Source organism: Berghia stephanieae, chromosome 3, assembly GCF_034508935.2.
Source record: "Berghia stephanieae isolate SIO BIC M18660-M18661 chromosome 3, UCSD_Bste_1.3, whole genome shotgun sequence".
Classification (NCBI taxonomy): Eukaryota; Metazoa; Mollusca; class Gastropoda; order Nudibranchia; family Aeolidiidae; genus Berghia; species Berghia stephanieae.
Window position 1 is genome coordinate 103,873,334 of NC_088362.1, and position 19,766 is coordinate 103,893,099.

Consider the following 19,766-nt stretch of genomic DNA (forward strand, 5'->3'; position numbering starts at 1 on the left):
AAATTTCTTATCTCCGTTAGTTGATTTGTAATCAATTACAAAAATATTGGCCACGCAACCTGCACGAAAACAGCTACAACACAATTTCTTTCTCTTCAGGGTGTCCTTGACCTCATCTGGACGCACCTTCTTCAGGTTCCAACATTTTGACGAACCGTGTCTTTTACTGCAAAATGCAAGAAACGTCTACAAATGCGGCCTACTTTTTGACTCTTCTTTGCCTCCTCAATCTCTGAATATTACCGTTGCACACGGTTAAAGTTGACACTAGATTGTCACTGGTAAAATAAACACTGCTACATACTGTACTGGTTTGAATACATTAACTAAATTACAATTTTAGCAAAATTTCCGGCTCGCGAGACCAAATTAAATAATAAAGATCAGAAAAGAGGCTCCATGTCGACATTTTTATTTATTTCTCAACAACACAAACAACAACCAAACAAAGGAAGCACACACGGTGACGAAAAGTGGTGACTGTTCCACCAATTGAATAAAACAATGACAATATGTAACATAAATAGCCTTTCTTATTTATGCAACACATGTGTATAAAAAGTAGTTCGGCTATTAGGCTAGTGAAGCCGATTATCTCGGTTAGTGTAGCATAAAAAGAACAGTAGTAACAGCTTGTTACCCTTTGAATAGGTCATCATTGTATCGCAAAGTACTCCTCAACAGATGTGATAGACCCATATACCTAATGATTGCTGGATGAATAGAAAAGTAGGAAAAAGCTTCGATTACATTCCGGACCGGTACTACCGATACAACCAACTTGCCTACATTTCTTCCTAAATTATGTGACTGATTCCTTTTGTTTTTATTTCCAGGAATGCACAATGACTCTGCAAGAAATAGAGTCAACTCTGCCACCGTTGCCTCAGGTCTTATACGAAGACTCCAACATCAAGTCTGACAAAAAACGCAAAGATCTTCATGAAGAGCCAAGCGTTATTATTGAATCGGAGGCTTTCGATCCAGATTTGAAAAGCCAAAAACAACAAAATAAAGGAAAGATACCCGACGGTGGATATGGTTGGTTCGTCGTACTTGGTTGTTTCATTTCTCACGTGATCATTGGTTCGTTGGAGAGAAGTGACGGTATATTCTTTCTTCAATTTCAGGATAGATTCGGTCTTAGTGCTCAAGTTACCGCTTGGCCCGGTGCTCTTGTGTCAACTATGCGATTGGCATTTGGACCTGTAGCAAGTATTGTGTGCAATCGGTACAGTGTTAGAACTGCCTGCTTTATCGGCTCGATAATGACCTTTCTTGGATTATTTCTGAACGGTTATGCTAGCAGCTTTTATTTCTTATTTCTATCTCACTTCTTAATCCAGGGAATAGGACGGGGGTTAGCATATAGTCCGGGACTTTTCGTAGTTGGACAATATTTTGACAAAAGAAGAGGTATTGCTACGGGTATTGGTACGTCGGGTGGGGGTGTGGGGACATTTTTGTTGGTTCCTCTTATTCAATTATTTTTCCTGACATATGGATATCAAGGAGCTTTTGCTGTAACAGCCGCTATAACATTACATTTGTCTGTGAGTGCCATGTTGTATAGACCTCTTAGTTTGTATTTTAGATTTTCTGAAAGGAAAGTGATAAGGAATAATGAAGAGTTAAATGTTCAGAAATCTCTAATTACAGAAAATGCAAAGAAAGCTTCATGTCCAAAGGATACATCATCTTGGAATGCTGACAATAACAATGGCCAAATGGAGGTTTCATCAAATTTACAGAATCCCGATGGTTGCCGCTATCACAATATCTCGGAAATTAAATCATCTCTTCGAAAGAAGGAAACTTGCTTGAAGTCTTCCTTTAAAATCTGTTTTCCAGTTGACACTTACAATAGGGCCATTGGTAATAGCAAAAAACTATTTCACTTTTATCTTTTGAGAAATACGTCCTTCATCTTCTTTTGTTTAAGCACAATACTTTTTACTGCCGCATTCAAATCAGCATTCACCTTTATCCCTGCTCAAGTCAAATCTTTAGGATATTCAGAATCGGAAGCAGCCATGGTCTTGTCTATCACTGGCGTCTTGGACACTGTCGGCCGAATCTTATTTGGATTAATTTTTGATTTCAAACTCTTCAAATCTCACAGACTGCTTCTGTACTCCATTCTTATATCAAGTATCGCAACAGTTCCATTCATTTTACCGAGCCTGGAAGAATATTTTGCAATTTGCATCGCCTGTGGATTCTTCGGAATGTTGACTGGTGGATTCATCTCGCTAAAATCGGTCGTACTGATTGATACTGTTGGGCCAGAGAACAGCATCAACTCCATCGGACTACTTCTTTGTTTTCAGAGTACTGGAACGGTCATTGGCCCTCCAGTAGCAGGTGCTTTAAGAGATGCTACTGGGTCATTTAATCTGCCATTTCATGTAGGTGGTGCTTTGATGCTGTCGTCAGGTTGTTGCATGCTCTTCAGCTTCATATTTCGTCGAAGACAACTTCGGCAGAAAAAGGTCACGAAGGAAGTAGGGAACGATATAGAACCATGATGTCTGCGCTCTTACTCTTTTTATCAATAATGTGAGTAAGTCAAGCATGGATTAACTGACCAGTTGAAGAGAAAATGGATAAGTTATTGCTGATATCTATTTTAAACCAATGACTGGAAAATAAAATAAAACATGACAAAATTGGGTTTTTAAGTTTCACAATTAAGTAAAATAACTAAAATTATCATCTACAGATTTACCATGCACATTGTACTTATTTATTCCTCAGTCAAATTTTACGAAACCAAACATTCATTTTATTAAGTACAATTCCCCTGTTAGGCATTCTTTTAGTAGTAGCTCTCTTATCATTTCCTTCATTGCTCACAGTACAGCCCGATACTCATTCATACATTTTTCGAAAGGGGTAATATGAGTAAAATGTTTTTCACGAGGACAAAACGCTGGGGCCAGTGTTCTGATCATTTTCACCCATCCGGTCAATGACCACGTTAAACATAATTTGATTTTGTTCCAAGACGAGACACCGAACCGCTGAGCTAATGGTGGCACAACACCGGATCGGGTCCAACAATGATTTCATTATAAAGTAGCTTCTACCGTTTTCATATGCGTTACTGATGCATCAAGTCAACTTTCTACTCCCCTGAAAATCCTGACACTGACCAAATTATTAATATGTGTAACTTTTATGCATGATACAATTTATCATTTACCTTTATAAATAATTTTGAATGTTAATTAATTGATAATATTGAAGCAGGCCTTTTCTTTAAACGCAATTTTCTCGGTAACATTTTTTTGACCCCCTCTCTTCAAATTTTAATAAATTTGGCCCTAATTTTAAGATCATAGCAAATTTCAAAATGCACCCCCCCCCCCCCCCCCCCCCCCCAGAAATGGCACCTCTATTCGAATATATAATGATATTTGATTCGAATTTTTCCGACATCCGACGGGTTTTGTCAGATCCCCACACGTATTGTGTACATCGAGGTGCTCCATGGCAAAATGGAAAATGATGTGTTCGTATACTTTACAGACAACTGAAGTCAGGGGTAGTGGTCTGTATTTCGAGGTTTGGTCTCGTTCGTATTTTTTTTTGTAAATGGGCGTTTTTCTGGTATACTTCCAGTCGTTTGGTACTATCCCGTTTTCAAGCGATTAATGAAATATAGTGTAGAGGTTTGGAAACTACTCCCTCACGCTCTTTAAGATCCAACTCTCAATCACGATTATGCGTTCCTAAAAAAAGGATCTAAGACCTATGCTGATCGTGCATTTATTCATGCTGCTCCCGCTGTCTGGAATTCTTTACCATTCAGTGTTAGGAGCGGGGTTGTGGATTCGCAGTCATCTTTTAAAAAGAAATTAAAATCTCATCTTATGAGAAGCTCACTAGATTAAATAAAACATCCTTTTAATAAGATATACATTTGTTACATCAAAATTCTCATGACATAATATTATAATCTCCCTTCATCCGCCATTATTGTTAAATGTCCTGATATGATTTTATTCAATAATTCAATTTAACAGATATTTTTTCGTCTCTGTATGCATATGTACGTTTTGGTGAATGTTTGTGTCTTTGTGAGGGTGTGTGCTTGTGTGCGTGCTTGTATAAATGGGTGTGTGTACAAAAATGTTTTTAATGATGTTTTACAATTTTGTGCGCCTAGAGCTGTTTTGTCAACGGAATTGGGCGTAAATTATTATTATTATTATTATTATTATTATTATTATTATTATTATTATTATTATTATTATTATATTATTATTATTATTATTATTATTATTATTATTATTATTTATTATTATTATTTCAGTATCCTTGGTATAAGGTCCTGTCCTGCTGCCTTATGCGAGTAGAGTTGTTGCATTTGTTTTATGTTGCCATTGGTTGTTGTCTTGAATTTTAGCACAGATGCTTCAATATTTGATGCGAAGAAGTTTTCCGTTGTAAAAACACGTTCATATTGTGCATTGAATACATTGCATTTTTCCACAATGTCTGTTGTCTCTGAGCGATCTGGTTTTTACACTCGTGTATCTTTTCGTTTTGATCGGATGTATCTCCAAAATTTGTTTGTAATTCCACCTCTCCAATTTTCATTTGGTGTCTCATGTTCTTCTAGCATGTTATTGACATATCTATGAAGTTCTGTTTTAAGTTCTTATAGTATCGAACCGCGAAGCTTTCGGAATCTTCAATTATCTTGGAGCTAAATTGAGTAAAGATGGGGGAGTGACTGGTGATTTGAAAAGGATAGGGCTGGCATAGACAGCTTTCCAAGGTTATGAAAAATTTGGAATGCAAAGGATGTCGGTAGAAAAACAAAAATAAAACTCTTCAGATCCCTAATCATGGCAATATTACTGTATGGTTGCGAAACATGTAAAATGAGCAAAGAAGACGAAAGAAGAGTAGACACTTTCCAAATCAAATGTCTTAGAAGAATATTAAAAATAGGATGGCAACAGCATATAACAACAGAGAAATTGATGAGATTGGCAGGGAAGGGAGAAGGTCAGTGCAATGCTAAAGAGGAAGAGATAGAACCGGATTGGGCATGTGTTGAGAAAGGAAAATGGGTTTGACTGTGCTATAGCGAAGGGATGGACACCAGGGGGAAGGAGAAGAAAAAGGACACCCAAAAATAACATGGCTCAAAACAGTGGAGAAGGAAAGAAACGATGGTGACATATCATCCTGTATATTTTTCTTTAATAAAGAGTTTGTTGTTGAGGGTGACCCATGGCAGATGTAGTGCGTCAGCTGTCTGATATAATGCCGTAGATCACATTGCGTTAAATTATATATTTTATCTTGTTAACAGGTGAGGGAACAGACTTAAAATGGTGGTTAAAGTCAACAATTAAAAATAAAGAGTTATTTAATTAAGATTGACAACGTGTTGGTGAAATTCTTCTAAACATTGGTGACAAAATTATTTGGTGGACTATAAATAGTAACGATGTTAAATGGTTGTTTATGAGTATTTTGGCTTAATGCACAGCATCAATTGATGCTATGCGTTTATTTAAACAACTCACAATATCCACCAGCGGGATATAATGTACCAAAGCACAAAACTGTGTATAACCTTAAACGTTTTGTGCGGCTATGTGGTCTTGTGGTATGACACTCGCTTTCGGATCGGAAGGTCCTGGGTTTGAGCCTCGCGCTCGGCGCATAGTTGAGTCCTTGGAAAAGGCTCTTTACTCACATTCTCTCACCGTACTCAGGTGTAAAATGAGTACCTGGCCATTAACAGCGTTGTCTTTGTCCGAAAAATTGTAATATCGCGTAGCAGGCGGCATGTCCCGTCCTACTTGTTAAATGTTGCTGTTGACCAGGGACCCCTTGTAAAGCGCTTTGAGCACATTTAGTGGATATTGCGCTATATAATGCTCATTAAAAATATTTTTTTTCTCTAATTAATACAGTCAAGTGAGAACTATTCATAAAAAATGGCTGGCTAAAAACAATAACAAAGAGCTGTTGAGAAACGTCAATTTAATTTTATTCTATAGATAGAATGCGCTTGGCCAAGGAGTTCACAACATTGCCATCCGGAAGTATAACGGACCAACACACAAACTCTGTGTAACCATGAACTTTTATAGTCTGGTTAATACAGTTTAGTGAGAACAACTCACAAACGCGGATGGCAAAAACAATAACAAAGGCCTGAGTGACGTCATCTGCATACTATCTATATACGATATTTATCTTTGGATTGAACTACGAAATGGACGTCACTCAGCTCTTTATCTGGGTGGGGTTCCTTACCTCCCACAGTGGGCAGGGAGGTACATACTGTGTCTTCTATCCCCTTATATCTGTTTTCCAACATGCTTTCTGTCCTTGTCTTGGAATGAGATTACTTGGTTTTGTCCTGGCCCTGGTTGGAGTCCTGGCTGGGAGGGAAACAGTCAAATGCATAGTTATTGTTTTGGGAGATGATATTTTTTTCCTTGTAAATCATCTCTCTGTTATGTATTATTATATTTGTCATTTTTAATGTATAGTGTAAGCATTTGAGTGTGTTCCTCTTTGTTGGATTTTGTGCTTGTGTCCGGATGAGACTTATTAGGTGATCTCAAACTATGTACATGATAGTGTTCTCTTGGAATCTACATCTGATCCCTATTTGTTCCTAGTTCCCCTTTGTCTTACTTTTTCTTGGGTGCTTTAATTGTAATTCTAGAACTTTTTACTATCCCATTTTCTTCCTTTTTACTGGCGCTGATATGACCTTAATGTGTTGCAAGCGCCGTAAAACCCTTAAAAACAAACAACATCAGCTCTTTATTGTTTTTAGCCAGCCATTTTTATGAGAAAAAGTGTATCACACAGTATATCAACCATACTATAAACGTTTACCAGAGATTCAAAGAGAAACCTCTTTAACGCTTTTTGTGACCCATCCGATTTAAATTTTCTACCAGTCGTCTCAGTCTGCACGGGGGAACACCCGTCGCTGTCTCATCAGTTTTGCTGTCAATTTGTTCATACATTACCATGAGAGAGAGAGAGAGAGAGAGAGAGAGAGAGAGAGAGAGAGAGAGAGAGAGAGAGAGAGAGAGAGAGAGAGAGAGAGACTCAGACTCCTCCACTTCATCAATCTCCTTCTCGTTTTGCTCCTCCTACTCCTCCCCCTCTTCCTTCTACGCCTCCTGTCCTCTTGTTCTTCTCTTTGATGTAATCTATTCTATTTCTTTACCCTATGTAATGTCTACTTCCTGATAAGAATATTCAACATATATTTAAAAATATATACAGCTTCAAATGATTATATTTATTATCACTGAAGTTATTTTACCATGAAATATTAGAAAAAATAAACGTGACTGTTATCATAACATGAAAAATATGTCCATATAAATGGGAATGTGAACATAATATAAATACATCAAATGCGTGCGATTCATCAGTTTCCTATCCCATCTACCTGTCTTGTTTATTCATTGATTTATTGAAATCTTTTAGAGTAAAATGGAGTCTTATGTTAATAAATAAAATTAGAACAAGCCTCCACTCCCCATCTGAGTGGTAGTAGAAGCAGGCTACTATCACGGGCGATCACCTTGCGAAAACCAAGGGATATCACTTGTCGGGAAACCTCCGAATAAAAATTATGCTACGAAACGCCACTCGCCTATTTATAAGTGTTTCCTCGGCTATTTCTTTTTAAAGGCATGGAGATTCGGAGTGTCGTTTTTGTTTGAGGGGGAGTTAGACCACAGACCACCTATGACGATGAGTCGGATATTGTTTTCACCCTCGGTAAATCTGAATTAGGTTGTGTAATATAGATATAGGCCAACAGTACTCACAATATGTGTTCCTAAAAGTCAGTTTAAGGGGGAAAATAGAAGAAATAATTAGACTTGATTTCTATACTTTTACCCTTTTAAAGGTTATACAAATCATCAAAAATTAAAAATCCGCTATCCGCCAGGTCACCCCCCCCCCCCCCCCCCTCCCCCCGCTACGCGAAGATAAGAATCCGCCAACCTTGCAACCACTGTGCGTCGCCATGCGATCAGCTGTGAAAACGCTCACAGTAGGGCTGTGCGGGTACCCGGGCCCTACCCGGGTACCCGGGTATTGCAGAAAATATCGGGTACCCGGGTAGAATCCTCGGGTACCCGGGTATTTTTCAATTTCTCTTTAATACGTTATTTTTATTGGTTTATAGAATATAATTCAATCATATTTAAGTTTTAAAAAACTATCCGTAATCAAAATAAAATTATTGATTACATTATGGGCTTTCCAATAGCTAGGAATAAGTTAGGAATCAACCTGATTCCAAGAAGTCAACTTTCTCTCGGAAAGCGAAACTAATGAACGTCCTTCCAAGAACTCGAGATGGGGACTATAAAAACCCCCCCCCCCCCCCCCCCAGCTATTGTTTTCACACACACACACGACATTGCGACGCTGAGTAATTAATCACGCATCTGTCACTATGTCGTCCCAGACAAAATCCCTTTCATGGAATTATTTTGACAGAAAAGATAAATCATACGCAATGTGCAAAATATGTAAGGCTCAGATCAAGGCTAAAGGATCATTCTGCTAAGAGAGGCTGTCTCGGTGAAAGCCACATTGACAAGTTGATCTTTTTGAACAAGAATTGCTAATGAAGGAAGTTTTTTTTTTATACCCCTTTTGCCTTTTGCCTTGATTTTCTCAATCGTTGAGTTGTTGCAAAGTCTTTATTTTTTGTTTTGATTCTTAATATTTTGTTATATCTTTTTCTACAGTTTGTTCATATAAAGATATGCTTAAAAAAACAGAAAAAAACAAAAACCAAACAGACAAAAAAAAAAAAAAAAACCGCCATATCAGCCACCCCCCTTCCCCTTTTCATGGCGGGTACCCGGGTAATTGGGAACCATTACCCGGATCCTACCCGGGTAGGAACAGCCCTAGCTCACAGCCGAGCAACAAACATCGGCAAGGTAAGCGCTGGGGCAAGCTTACCAGATTGGTATTTTAACGCTACATCCCATTTGGTAATACATTAACACAATATTATTATTCAAGTCCAAAAATACTCTTTGAAATACATATTCATTTAGTTCGTTGGCATAATTGTCAACAGTTTACTTAAAAATACAAGTATGCTGTGGGCAAGTTTCAAACAATATAATTTTACAAGTTTAACCACAAATCTAGCCAAAACATGAACAATCAATTTCTTTGAAAATGATAAAATTTGAAAAAAATATAACGACACTTAACTCGAGTAAAGATTAAAAAGTAAAAAATTATATTTATATGTTGTGTCTTCATATAAATTATTTAATTAACTAATTTAAGTTGAAGTAATTCGATATTTTCATAATATACCTGTTTGAATTTCTTAAAAAGAGGTCTGGGCTCCATAATTAAAAATTATCTGGCAATTCTGAAAATATGTGTAGTGTGTTAGTGTGTTGCTCTTGTTTTGACTGGTGAATTGTGTCGAAAAATGTAAACAAAAGAAGGTCAATCTCAATCAGGTCGTGTATTGTTCTTTGTGGCGTTTTAAATTAATATGGGTCTTCATTATAAAACAACGCGAATTCGACACATTTTGCACTGCATCTTTAGTTCTGTAATAAAGTGACATTTATTTCTAACTAGGAGTTGATATTGCTTACACTTACATTGACCTTACCTTGGCCTTGCTTGACCGAGGAATGTGCTGCCACATGACACATGTCGCACTGCCATCGTTCTTATCAGTTTCATTCATAATACAATAACAACTCTCGGGATTATAATAGATAAGAAAACGGTAAGCGAAAGTGTTAATGCTATCACTACTACTACTGCTGCTATTGTTGCTGCTGCTAACTACTCTAGATACTTCTCTACTAGATATATAACTACTACTACTACTACTACTACTACTACTACTACTACTACTACTACTACTACTACTACTACTACTACTACTACTACTACTACTAGATTTATTTACAAAAGATTTATATAATCATGAAATATTCTTATAGTAAGAGTAATGTTCCTGCTGCTGCTACTACTACCACTACTACTCCTACTACTACTACTACTACTACTACTACTACTACTACTACTACGGCTGTGATCTAGTGGTATGACACTCGGTTTCGGATCGGAAGGTCCTGAGTTCGAGCCTCGCTGGGCGCATAGTTGAGTCCTTGGAGAATGCTCTTTACTCACATTCTCTCACTGCACTCATGTGTAAAACGAGTACCTGGCCGTTAACGGCGCTATCTCTGTCCGAAAAAAAAAATTGTATTATTGCCTAATAGACGTCATGTCCTGTCCTACATGTTAAATGTTGCTGTTGGCCAGGGCCTACTTGTAAAGCGCTTTGAGCACGTTTAGTTGATATTGCCCTATATAAAAGCTTAGTTTAGAATGTTACTACTACTGCTGCTGCTACTACTACTACTACTACTACTACTACTACTACTACTACTACTACTACTACTACTACTACTACTACTACTACTACTACTGCTACTACTACTACTAATTCTACTCCTCCTCCTCCTCCTCCTCCTCCTCCTCCTACTACTACTACTACTACTACTACTACTACTACTACTACTACTACTACTACTACTACTACTACTGCTACTACTACTACTACCACCACTACTAATTAATTAATTCCCTGGTTTTATCTAAATTGGACTATTGTAACTCCCTTTGGGCGAATTTAGCTAAAGACAAAATTAGCAAACTTCAGGTTGCTCAAAATAACGCAGCCAGGCTCATTGTACGCAATAACAAAAAATACCCGTCAGCAACTCTTCTTCTCCGTGAGTTACATTGGCTTCCTGTTGAAAAAAGAGTTGCCTATAAGATTTGTACTGTTGTCTACAAATCCCTGAGCACGAACAGTCCCTCCTATATTAAAGACCTTCTAAACATATATGTACCCAATAGAAACTTGAGGTCAAGCAATGACCAATCAATCCTTGTCAAACCTAAGCCATTGCGTAAAATAGGTGAACAGTCTTTTCAATTTTCGGCCCCCCATTTTTGGAACTCTCTCCCGTCACACGTGAGATGCTCGGATTCGTTGACAACGTTCAAATCTCGCTTAAAGTTTTATCTTTTTACGTCATAATGTTGCAATATTATTTTCATATTTTGTTGTTGTTAAATTGAATTCGTATCACGTTTCCTTCACACTTGTCTCACTGTAATATGTTTTGTTTTATATCACTGTAAAGCGCTTAGAGCCTGTGACAACGGGGTAAAGCGCTATATAAATGCCATTTATTATTATTATTACTACTACTACTACGACTACGACTATTACTACTACTACTACTACTACTACTACTACTACTACTACTACTACTACTACCACTACTACTACTTCAACAACAACAACAACAACAACAACAACAACAACAACAACAACAACAACTGCTACTACTACTACTACTACTACTACTACTACTACTACTACTACTACTACTACTACTACTACTATTACTACTGCCACTACTACAACAACAATAACTACTACTACTACTACTACTACTACTACTACTACTACTACTACTACCACTACTACTACTACTACTACTACAACTACTACTATTACTACTACTACAGTCATGAACACAACGAATACGATGTTCAGATGTGGACGGAAAGGCAGCAGCCTCTTATGCTTTCACACTACTATGTTATGACGATCGACCCAATCAGCAAAGTCCGGTCCGCATTCGTGCACCGTCGCGAACCCGCCGGGTAGCATCGTCACAACACACCTTTCGACTAGATGCTCTGCCGTCTCGGGTTCTTGCCCACAGCGGGGACATATTGGACAGGTAGTAATACCCCACCGATGTAACGCACTTGCCGTTAGGCAGCTCCTTGGCCGAAGCCAATGTCTCCTCTTACTGGTATCAAAGCCTGGCAACTTCTCACCAAGCTTAGAGGAGTGTAGGTCCCCGCCCCCACGAGGGATTGAATTCGTCCAAACCGACTTCCATCTCGTATGTGCAGCTCTGTCTGTAGTCAGGGATTCTGCGTACAAGGGTTGCCGGGACTTATTTCGGCTCGAAACGGGGGCACCGTCCATTATGCGCATCAGAGGGGTATCCCCATTCCCTCTCTCTTTGATCTTACTCAGCCAGTTTCCCGTAATTGTCTCCCTCCGGGCATCGGGGGGCTGGATCGCTGCCATTATCGGGCCCCATTCTCTAGGGGTTATTGCTAGCATTCCTGACACTATGTGCATAGACTTGCGAAGTTTTACATCCACCTTCTCAACGTTTCTGCTTCTACCCCACACTGGAACGCAAAACTCCGCGGTGGAATAGCATAGTGCAAAGGTGGACGTTCTCAGGAGCGCCTGGCTAGCGCCCCAAGTCGATCCCGCCAGCTTCCTCAGAAGACTATTCCGCTTCTCTATCTTCCGGGCAACCCCTTCGAGATGCACCCGATAGGTAAGGCTGCGATCCAACGTCACCCCTAAATATTTTGGATGCGGCTCATATGGGAGTGGCTGGTCCCCGACTAGGACATTCAGTTTGCGAGTGTGCCAAGCACTGCATAGGTGGAATGCAGTGGCCACGGTTTTTGAAGTGTTCATCTTCAGGTACCACTTGTCAAAGTAGGATTTGAGTCTGAAGGCGTCCTCGCTGAGTACGCTCTCGAGACGGGTCCGCACTTTACTCTGAGCAACGAGTGCCCAGTCGTCCGCGTATCCCAGCCTCAGGGAGGAAGTGTACGGCATATCGCCAATGTAAACGTTAAACAACATTGGCGCAAGTACCAACCCCTGAGGGACCCCATTCTTCCATTTCCTTACTTTGCTCGTGGCATCTCCCAGCGCGACGTGGAATTGCCTTTCCCCTAAGATCGAAGAGAACAACTTCAAGGTCTTTTTGCACCTTATGATTTTTGCAAGTTTGAGCATCAACCCTTCGCACCAGACCGTATCGTACGCCGCTGATAGGTCTATAAAGACAACACCTGTTTGCTGTTTTATTTCGAACCCGTGCTCAATATGCTCTCTCAGGGCAATGACCTGCTCCGTGGTGCACCTCCCTTCCCTGAAGCCTGCCTGCTCGGGTGGCAGGGCAGCGTCTAGGACCGGCCCCCATCGGTTTAATAGAACACGCTCCAACAATTTGTAAAGACAGCTCAACAGCGATATGGGTCTGTATCTGTCGGCCTCCTTCGCCGGTTTCCCTGGCTTCAGGATGGCAACTATCTTCGCATGCTTCCACACTTGTGGAAGCTTTCCTTTTGGAAGGACGTCGGACATTGCCTCTGCCAGCCAGGCCCGTGCCCTGGGGCCCAGATGCGTCACCATATCGGGATATACACCATCTATCCCTGCTGCTTTGCCGTTCTTCACATCGCTAATGGCTGCCCCCACTTCTCGGGGACTGAATGGGGCCGTCCAGTCCGACTCCTCCACAGGTAGCGAGTCCAAAATCGTACGGTACGCCTTGCGGACACCGCGCTCAAAAGCCTGATTAGGGACCTGTTTGCTACGGTTCTTAATGTTCTTGGCAATTGTGTCTGCCTCACACTCCGGTGCAGCCTTCGCGTAATTCCGATCTGGGTTCAATTTCTTTATCAGACGCCAAGCATGGCGGCTGGAGTGTGTAAAGTTGAGACTTTCCACGGTCTCCTGCCACCGTTGCTTCCTTCCCTCTGCCAGAGACTGAAGTAGTCTATCGGCTACGTCCTGGGACTGGATCTGCTGGTACTCACGGTACAGCTTTTCCGACTCTGCTGTCCAGCAAGGGGTGTGGAATTTCCGTTTGCCCCATGGAATAGAACGTTGAGCGCTCTTAACCAGTAGCCTGCTAAATCTGGCTATATTCTCGGACTTGGGAGGAATGGCAGGGCAAACCTGCTCGATATAGGAACTGAATTCCTCCCAGTCAGCCTTCCTGAAGTTCCATCTGCAAAGTGGGAGAGACTGCACCCTCGGTATTGTCACCCCAGCTGTGACAAAAACCGGCCTGTGCTGGCTATGCGGAAAGTCCCCGAGGACTGTTCACTTCACCTGCAGCGGTTCACCATTTGGGCCTTTTGTAACAAGGGTGAGGTCTGGAGTATACTGCTTCTTATGGCGGGTGCCCCAGAAGGTACCCTTGGCTGTAGGATCGTACACTAGGTGTAGATCATTACAGTCCCTCCATGAGCGGAGTTGTCTTCCTGCCTAGTTGCAGTCTCGGTAGTCCCATTCGTGATGGTGGCTATTAAAGTCTCCCAGACAGATGGAAGGATGGCTGACCACCGGGACCGGTGGTGTAGTCCAAGTCGCTCTAGGTGGTTTGTAGATATTATGCAAACACAGTCCACCTACTTCCACAGAAATTCGGTTCACCCCATTGCTGTCCGTTACGCTCTCAATGACCCTTACATTCGATGGCTCTTTAGCGTAAACGCTAACCCCTTCTTTGAGCCTCGAAGTGTCCTCGCGTTGGACCACCGTATAGCCTGGGATCTGGAATCGGGAAGATTGCGCGCCAGAGTAAAGGTGGGTCTCCTGTAACAGGAGGATGTCTACGCTATGGGCGGCCAATAGCTTTGATAAAAGCTCATTTTTCGCCATACTCTGGCTCTCGACGTTCAGGGACAATACGTGCGTCAGGTCGCTATCCCCGCCGTCGCATTTTCCGATCGGCAGGCCGCGAATCGCTTGTGTAGAGGGACGCTTGCTTTTTTCTCGAACGTGCCGACGACCCTGGCGACACGAACGGGGTATTATTTGGCTAGGCGGCAGACCGCTTCGCCATTGACTGAACTGATTTGGAACCTTCATGAAGATAGTAGTGTGGCGCCCGGGATAGCGGCTGCTATTCGGGCACCGGGTTGGATCAAATTTAGTCACACACCGGGGCGAGCAGCTCATGTGGCTCGTTGGCTCGATACCCGGGATGGTCTCGTGACGGTCAACCGGGATTTACACCTTTGCCCTCCCGTGTGGCTCAAGCCCCCTCACCAGCTGCAAGGTAAAGATCCACGAGGGGGGACGGAAAGGCGAACACTCCTTCGCCGCGTTTGTCATGTTCGCCGAATATTGTTCAGGTATGGACCCACCATGCGATATCAAAGATATGCATATAATTAATCAAACTTTCTATTACTAATGTTTTGTACACCTATAAACTGTGATTATGAAAACGTGCACTTTCTAGGGTTGAAATGAATATCGAGTAGTAAGCAACGGGTGTTCAAATAGTAGTTTACAGCCTAAAACAAACAAATAAACAAACAAACACTTTTATGTTAAACAGTTTGACATTTATTTGGCAAAGAAACTATCGTAACTCTTTACGATACATAAACATGAAGGGAAAAGTAAAAATTGGTTGTAAAATACCGTAACTGCCCTCTGTCGAGTTAAGGTAGTCTTATTTCCACTAATTTGTAATCGTTCAATGAAGATATTTCTTCAAATTTGAATAACATTTTAGCTTTGAATGCGGAATGTCGATTTGACACAAGGTGCGTGGTATTTCAACGCACAACATAATATCTCTCACTGCAAAACTATCGTAAGTTGACTTACGATAGTTTTGCACCCTACTCTGATGTCGGTGAAAATAGCCTTAAAGGCTTACTGATTTTAAATCAGATTTTACTAAGAAAATATACATCATTATTTATTCAAATTGTTATTTTTATACTTTGTTCTAAATTGTTACTAGTTGTTGTTATGTATAAAAGATGTATCTATTATATGTGTTTTTACCGACAATAATTAATGTATTCAATTCAATTCGTTGTGTGTTGCTAGAGTCGTTCCGTCCCCTACCGTCCGCGAAGAGTCTTTTCACGCCTTACGAGCACAAGGGAAATAATCTGTCCAAAACAAGCACATGAAATAAACCGCTTTCAAAGAGCAATGTCGCAAAATCGTAAGGCACGGTGGTGTTTGTGATGGATTGTAAGGCGCAGCGTGGTTCAGTGGTACGGTCTCTGCTTCGTACCCGAAGGTACCGAGTTCGATCACCCGCTGCTGCGCTGTGTGGCCTTGAGCAAGTCACCTCGGCCTAGCTCAATTTTCGGTGCTTCACTGCGGCTAACGCCTGGGTTATTCCAGTCTTCCCTTGGAATAGACCTTAGAGAAAAAATTCCCCTATGGGATGAATGAAGGGAATTTTATTTATTTATATTTTAAAATTTTTATTTATCTATAATCCTTCGTGGAATGCCTAGGCGACGGCAACTACACGATAACTGGCGAAGGGCCGTAATTAATTTTAACTAGTGCATAGTAACACAGGAATTGATGGAAATAACGTGGACTTGCCCGTGTCTGGCTTTACCCTTGTTACCTCAATTAAATAAAGAACTGTTAAACTAAATTAGAGTATTTATATAGAGAAATATCCACTAAACGTGTTCAAAACATTCTACAAGGGGTCATAGCTGATAGCAACATTTAACATGAAGGACGAGAAATCACGCCTCTTTGTAGGTGATATTATGTTTTTTTTTCGGTAGAGACAACGCTGTTAACGGCAATGTTCTCAGTTTACAACTGAGTACAGTGAGAGAATGTGCATCAACAGCCTTTTCCAAGGATTCAACTATGCGCCGTTGAGGGCGGGACTCGAACCCAGGACCATCCGACCGGAAGCGAGTTTTATACCACAAAACTCATTGATATTAAGAACTGTTTTTTTTCTCTCTCCTGTATTATTCTTTATATATATCCACGAAATATATTTTAGTCTGTGTAAATATTTACATCTCTACCCCAGACCATAACACTGACGTTCCCATGGTTTCCATGTTCTTTTGACTAAACTGCTATGGTAGTAGTAGTAGTAGTAGTAGTAGTAGTAGTAGTAGTAGTAGTAGTAGTAGTAGTACTAGTAGTAATAATAATAATAATAATAATAATAATAATAATAATAATAATAATAATAATAATAATAATAATAATAATAATAATGATAACTTGTTTAAAATAATAATAACAATAATAATAAAAATGAGTCTTCAGTTTCTTTATAACGGGCATAGGTCTATTTTACACCAACTCCCTATTAATATTTCAATTAAATGAAGACCTACTGATATAAAGAACTTTTATTTATTTATCTGCCTCGTTTTGTTTATTATGTTCATGCTCTATCGTAAATAAATTTAGACAATATATCCTATTTTCATTTCTTTCTTTTTTTCTCTCCCATCAGAATGCCATCATGACAGTAGGGGAAATAGACTCCACCCAACCATCATTGGCTCTTGGCGTTTATGAAGAATCCAATGTCGATATCGACAAGGAACACACAAAGGCATCAAACATTATCAATGAAGCAGAGGCTATTGTCGATCCAGAATTAGAGAACCAAGAACAGCCACAAAAAAGAGAAGTTCCAGACGGCGGATATGGTTGGTTCATCGTACTCGGTTGTTTCATTTCTCACGTGATCATTGGTTCGTTGGAGAGAAGTGATGGTATATTCTTTCTTCAATTTCAGGATAGATTCGGTCTTAGTGCTCAAGTTACCGCTTGGCCCGGCGCTCTTGTGTCAACTTTGCGATTGGCATTTGGACCTGTAGCAAGTATTGTGTGCAATCGTTACAGCGTTAGAACTGCCTGCTCAATCGGATCAATACTGACTTTCTTTGGATTATTTCTCAATGGCCATGCTAGCAGTATTTATTTCTTATTTCTATCTCACTTTTTTATCCAGGGAATAGGACGAGGGTTAGTTTACGGTCCAGGACTTTTTCTCGTTGGACAGTATTTTCACAAGAAAAGAGGCATTGCAACGGGTTTGAGTACATCCGGTGTAGGCGTAGGGACATTCTTATTAGTACCTGTCTCACAGATGTTGTTTGAAACATACGGGTATCAAGGAGCATTTATGGTGATAGCTGCTATATCTTTACATTTGTATTTATGTGCCATGTTGTACAGACCTCTTAGTTTGCATTATAAATTCACAGATAGCAAATTGGGAAAGAATGCTGAATATTTATTTGTTCGAAAAAGTCTTGTTAATGAGAATGCAAAGGAAAATTCGAATGCTATTAATATAGCATCTTGGAAAACCGATGATCAATGCGGAAGAGAGGCTTGCTCTTCAAATTTACATAATGACAATGCTATTGATAAGGATTACCTCCAAAAACTTCATTCATCACCTCCCAAGAGAGATGGATGCTTGAAGTCTTCCTTGAAAATCTGTTTTCCAGTTGACACACACAATAGGACCACTGGCAATAACAAAAAACTATTTCACTTTTACCTTTTGAAAAATCCGTCTTTTTTCATCTTTTGTTGTAGCATCGTGCTGTTCACTGCTGCTTTCAAATCTGCCTTCACCTTCATCCCTGCTCAAGTCAAGTCTTTGGGATATTCTGAATCCGAAGCAGCCATGGTTCTGTCCATCACTGGAGTTGTTGACACTTTTGGTCGTATTGTTTTTGTTTAGTATTCGATATGAACGTCTTCAAATCTCACAGACTACTCCTGTATACAGTGTTTGTATTTTGTATCGCTGCTGTGTCCTTTATTTTGCCTAATCTTGAGGATTACGTTGCCATCTGTATCACTTGCGGATGCTATGGGTTGCTGACAGGTGGATTCATCTCACAGAAATCGGTCGTGATAGTGGATGCTGTGGGACCAGAGAACAGTGCCAATTCTTTTGGACTCTTAATCTGCTTTCAGAGTATAGGCATGCTAGTCGGTCCCCCGGTTTCAGGTGCTTTGAAAGATGCCACTGGGTCTTTTAATCTTGCATTTGAGGTGGGCGGTGCTATGATGCTGTGTGCAGGCTGCCTCTTGATTGTGAGCTATATATTTCTTCGAAGACAACGGTAGTTAAAGTAAAGTCCAGATGTGAATGGTTTTAAAAGAAAAATATACCAATATTATCTTTGATTTTGTCATTTATATTAGCTACTTTTGTTTTTGCCTTTGACTATGTCAAGATGTGGTAGTACAGTGGCGTTGTTAATAAGGATAAACAAAATCATTGATGGACAGGAAATAGAATGCTCCTTTGTAAGGAAGCACGAATTAAAATAGACCAATACATAGATATTTATAAAAGCAGTAGTAAATGTCTATTCTTCTATTTTAATTCCTTACAAAGGAGCGTACTATTTCCTTCCCATCAATGTTTTTGTTTATTCATTTTAACAACTCCCTTAATTCCATTATCTCATTCGTCTGTAGTGTTTCATTCATCCTGTTTTGTTGATAAAGGGGAAACCCGAAAGGTCCATTTTATCTGTTTTCGTATATTAAATTGAAGCTTACATTCAGTTTCCTTTGTTATTTATTTAACACATAGTCTAACATTGGCAAAATATGACTAAACTGAAGGTTGGTAGGTATGGTATGATGTAAAAGAGGTTGTAAAACCTAATGAAAATGATTATAACATTACATCTTAAATCATATCTATCCCATGACGATATTATGAATATGTTACATTGTAAATGTAATATTGTGTTAATGTTTTTGCATTTATTATTTATTATACAAAGGTATTGTTTATAATTCCATTATAATCCCAACATATTGGCTGTTACGCTGTATTAATACAAAAAGCCTATTGCTTTTATTGCTTACAGTATGCATGATCGAATGAATTCGCCCGCTTGCAGTCGTACGAATGCAGTTTCCCACCAAGATTTGTCTTCATTCGCCATAGTGGCCCACTGTATTCATAGGATTGATTGATAGGCGTGTAAATGTGTACGGATATGAATATGTGTATGCGTATATAGTCAGTCCCGGCTGTCCTTTTTGTTTTGACCCACAC

At 39.9% G+C, this 19,766-nt stretch overlaps 3 protein-coding genes across 4 annotated transcripts in view; 2 read left to right on the plus strand and 1 right to left on the minus strand.

Moving 5' to 3' along the window:
- The window catches only part of LOC144969047 (monocarboxylate transporter 12-like), a 6,953-nt gene extending 2,709 nt beyond the window's left edge, over positions 1-4,244 (plus strand). For both annotated transcript variants that reach the window (XM_078908026.1, XM_078908027.1), the window contains exon 2: positions 837-4,244. In XM_078908026.1, coding sequence (XP_078764152.1) covers positions 846-2,528 — 1,683 coding nt within the window. In that variant the 5' untranslated portion in view covers positions 837-845 and the 3' untranslated portion in view covers positions 2,529-4,244. The remainder of the gene's footprint in view (positions 1-836) is intronic.
- Positions 1-19,766, minus strand: part of LOC144969413 (dynein axonemal heavy chain 10-like) — a 188,689-nt gene that overhangs the window by 67,931 nt on the left and 100,992 nt on the right. The gene's annotated exons all lie outside the window — the stretch shown is intronic.
- On the plus strand, positions 9,652-18,963 carry LOC144969045 (monocarboxylate transporter 12-like). The gene is given in 3 exon segments (XM_078908024.1): positions 9,652-9,787; positions 17,178-18,417; positions 18,420-18,963. Coding segments are annotated over 2 exon segments (1,629 nt in total). The 5' UTR covers positions 9,652-9,787; positions 17,178-17,186; the 3' UTR covers positions 18,818-18,963.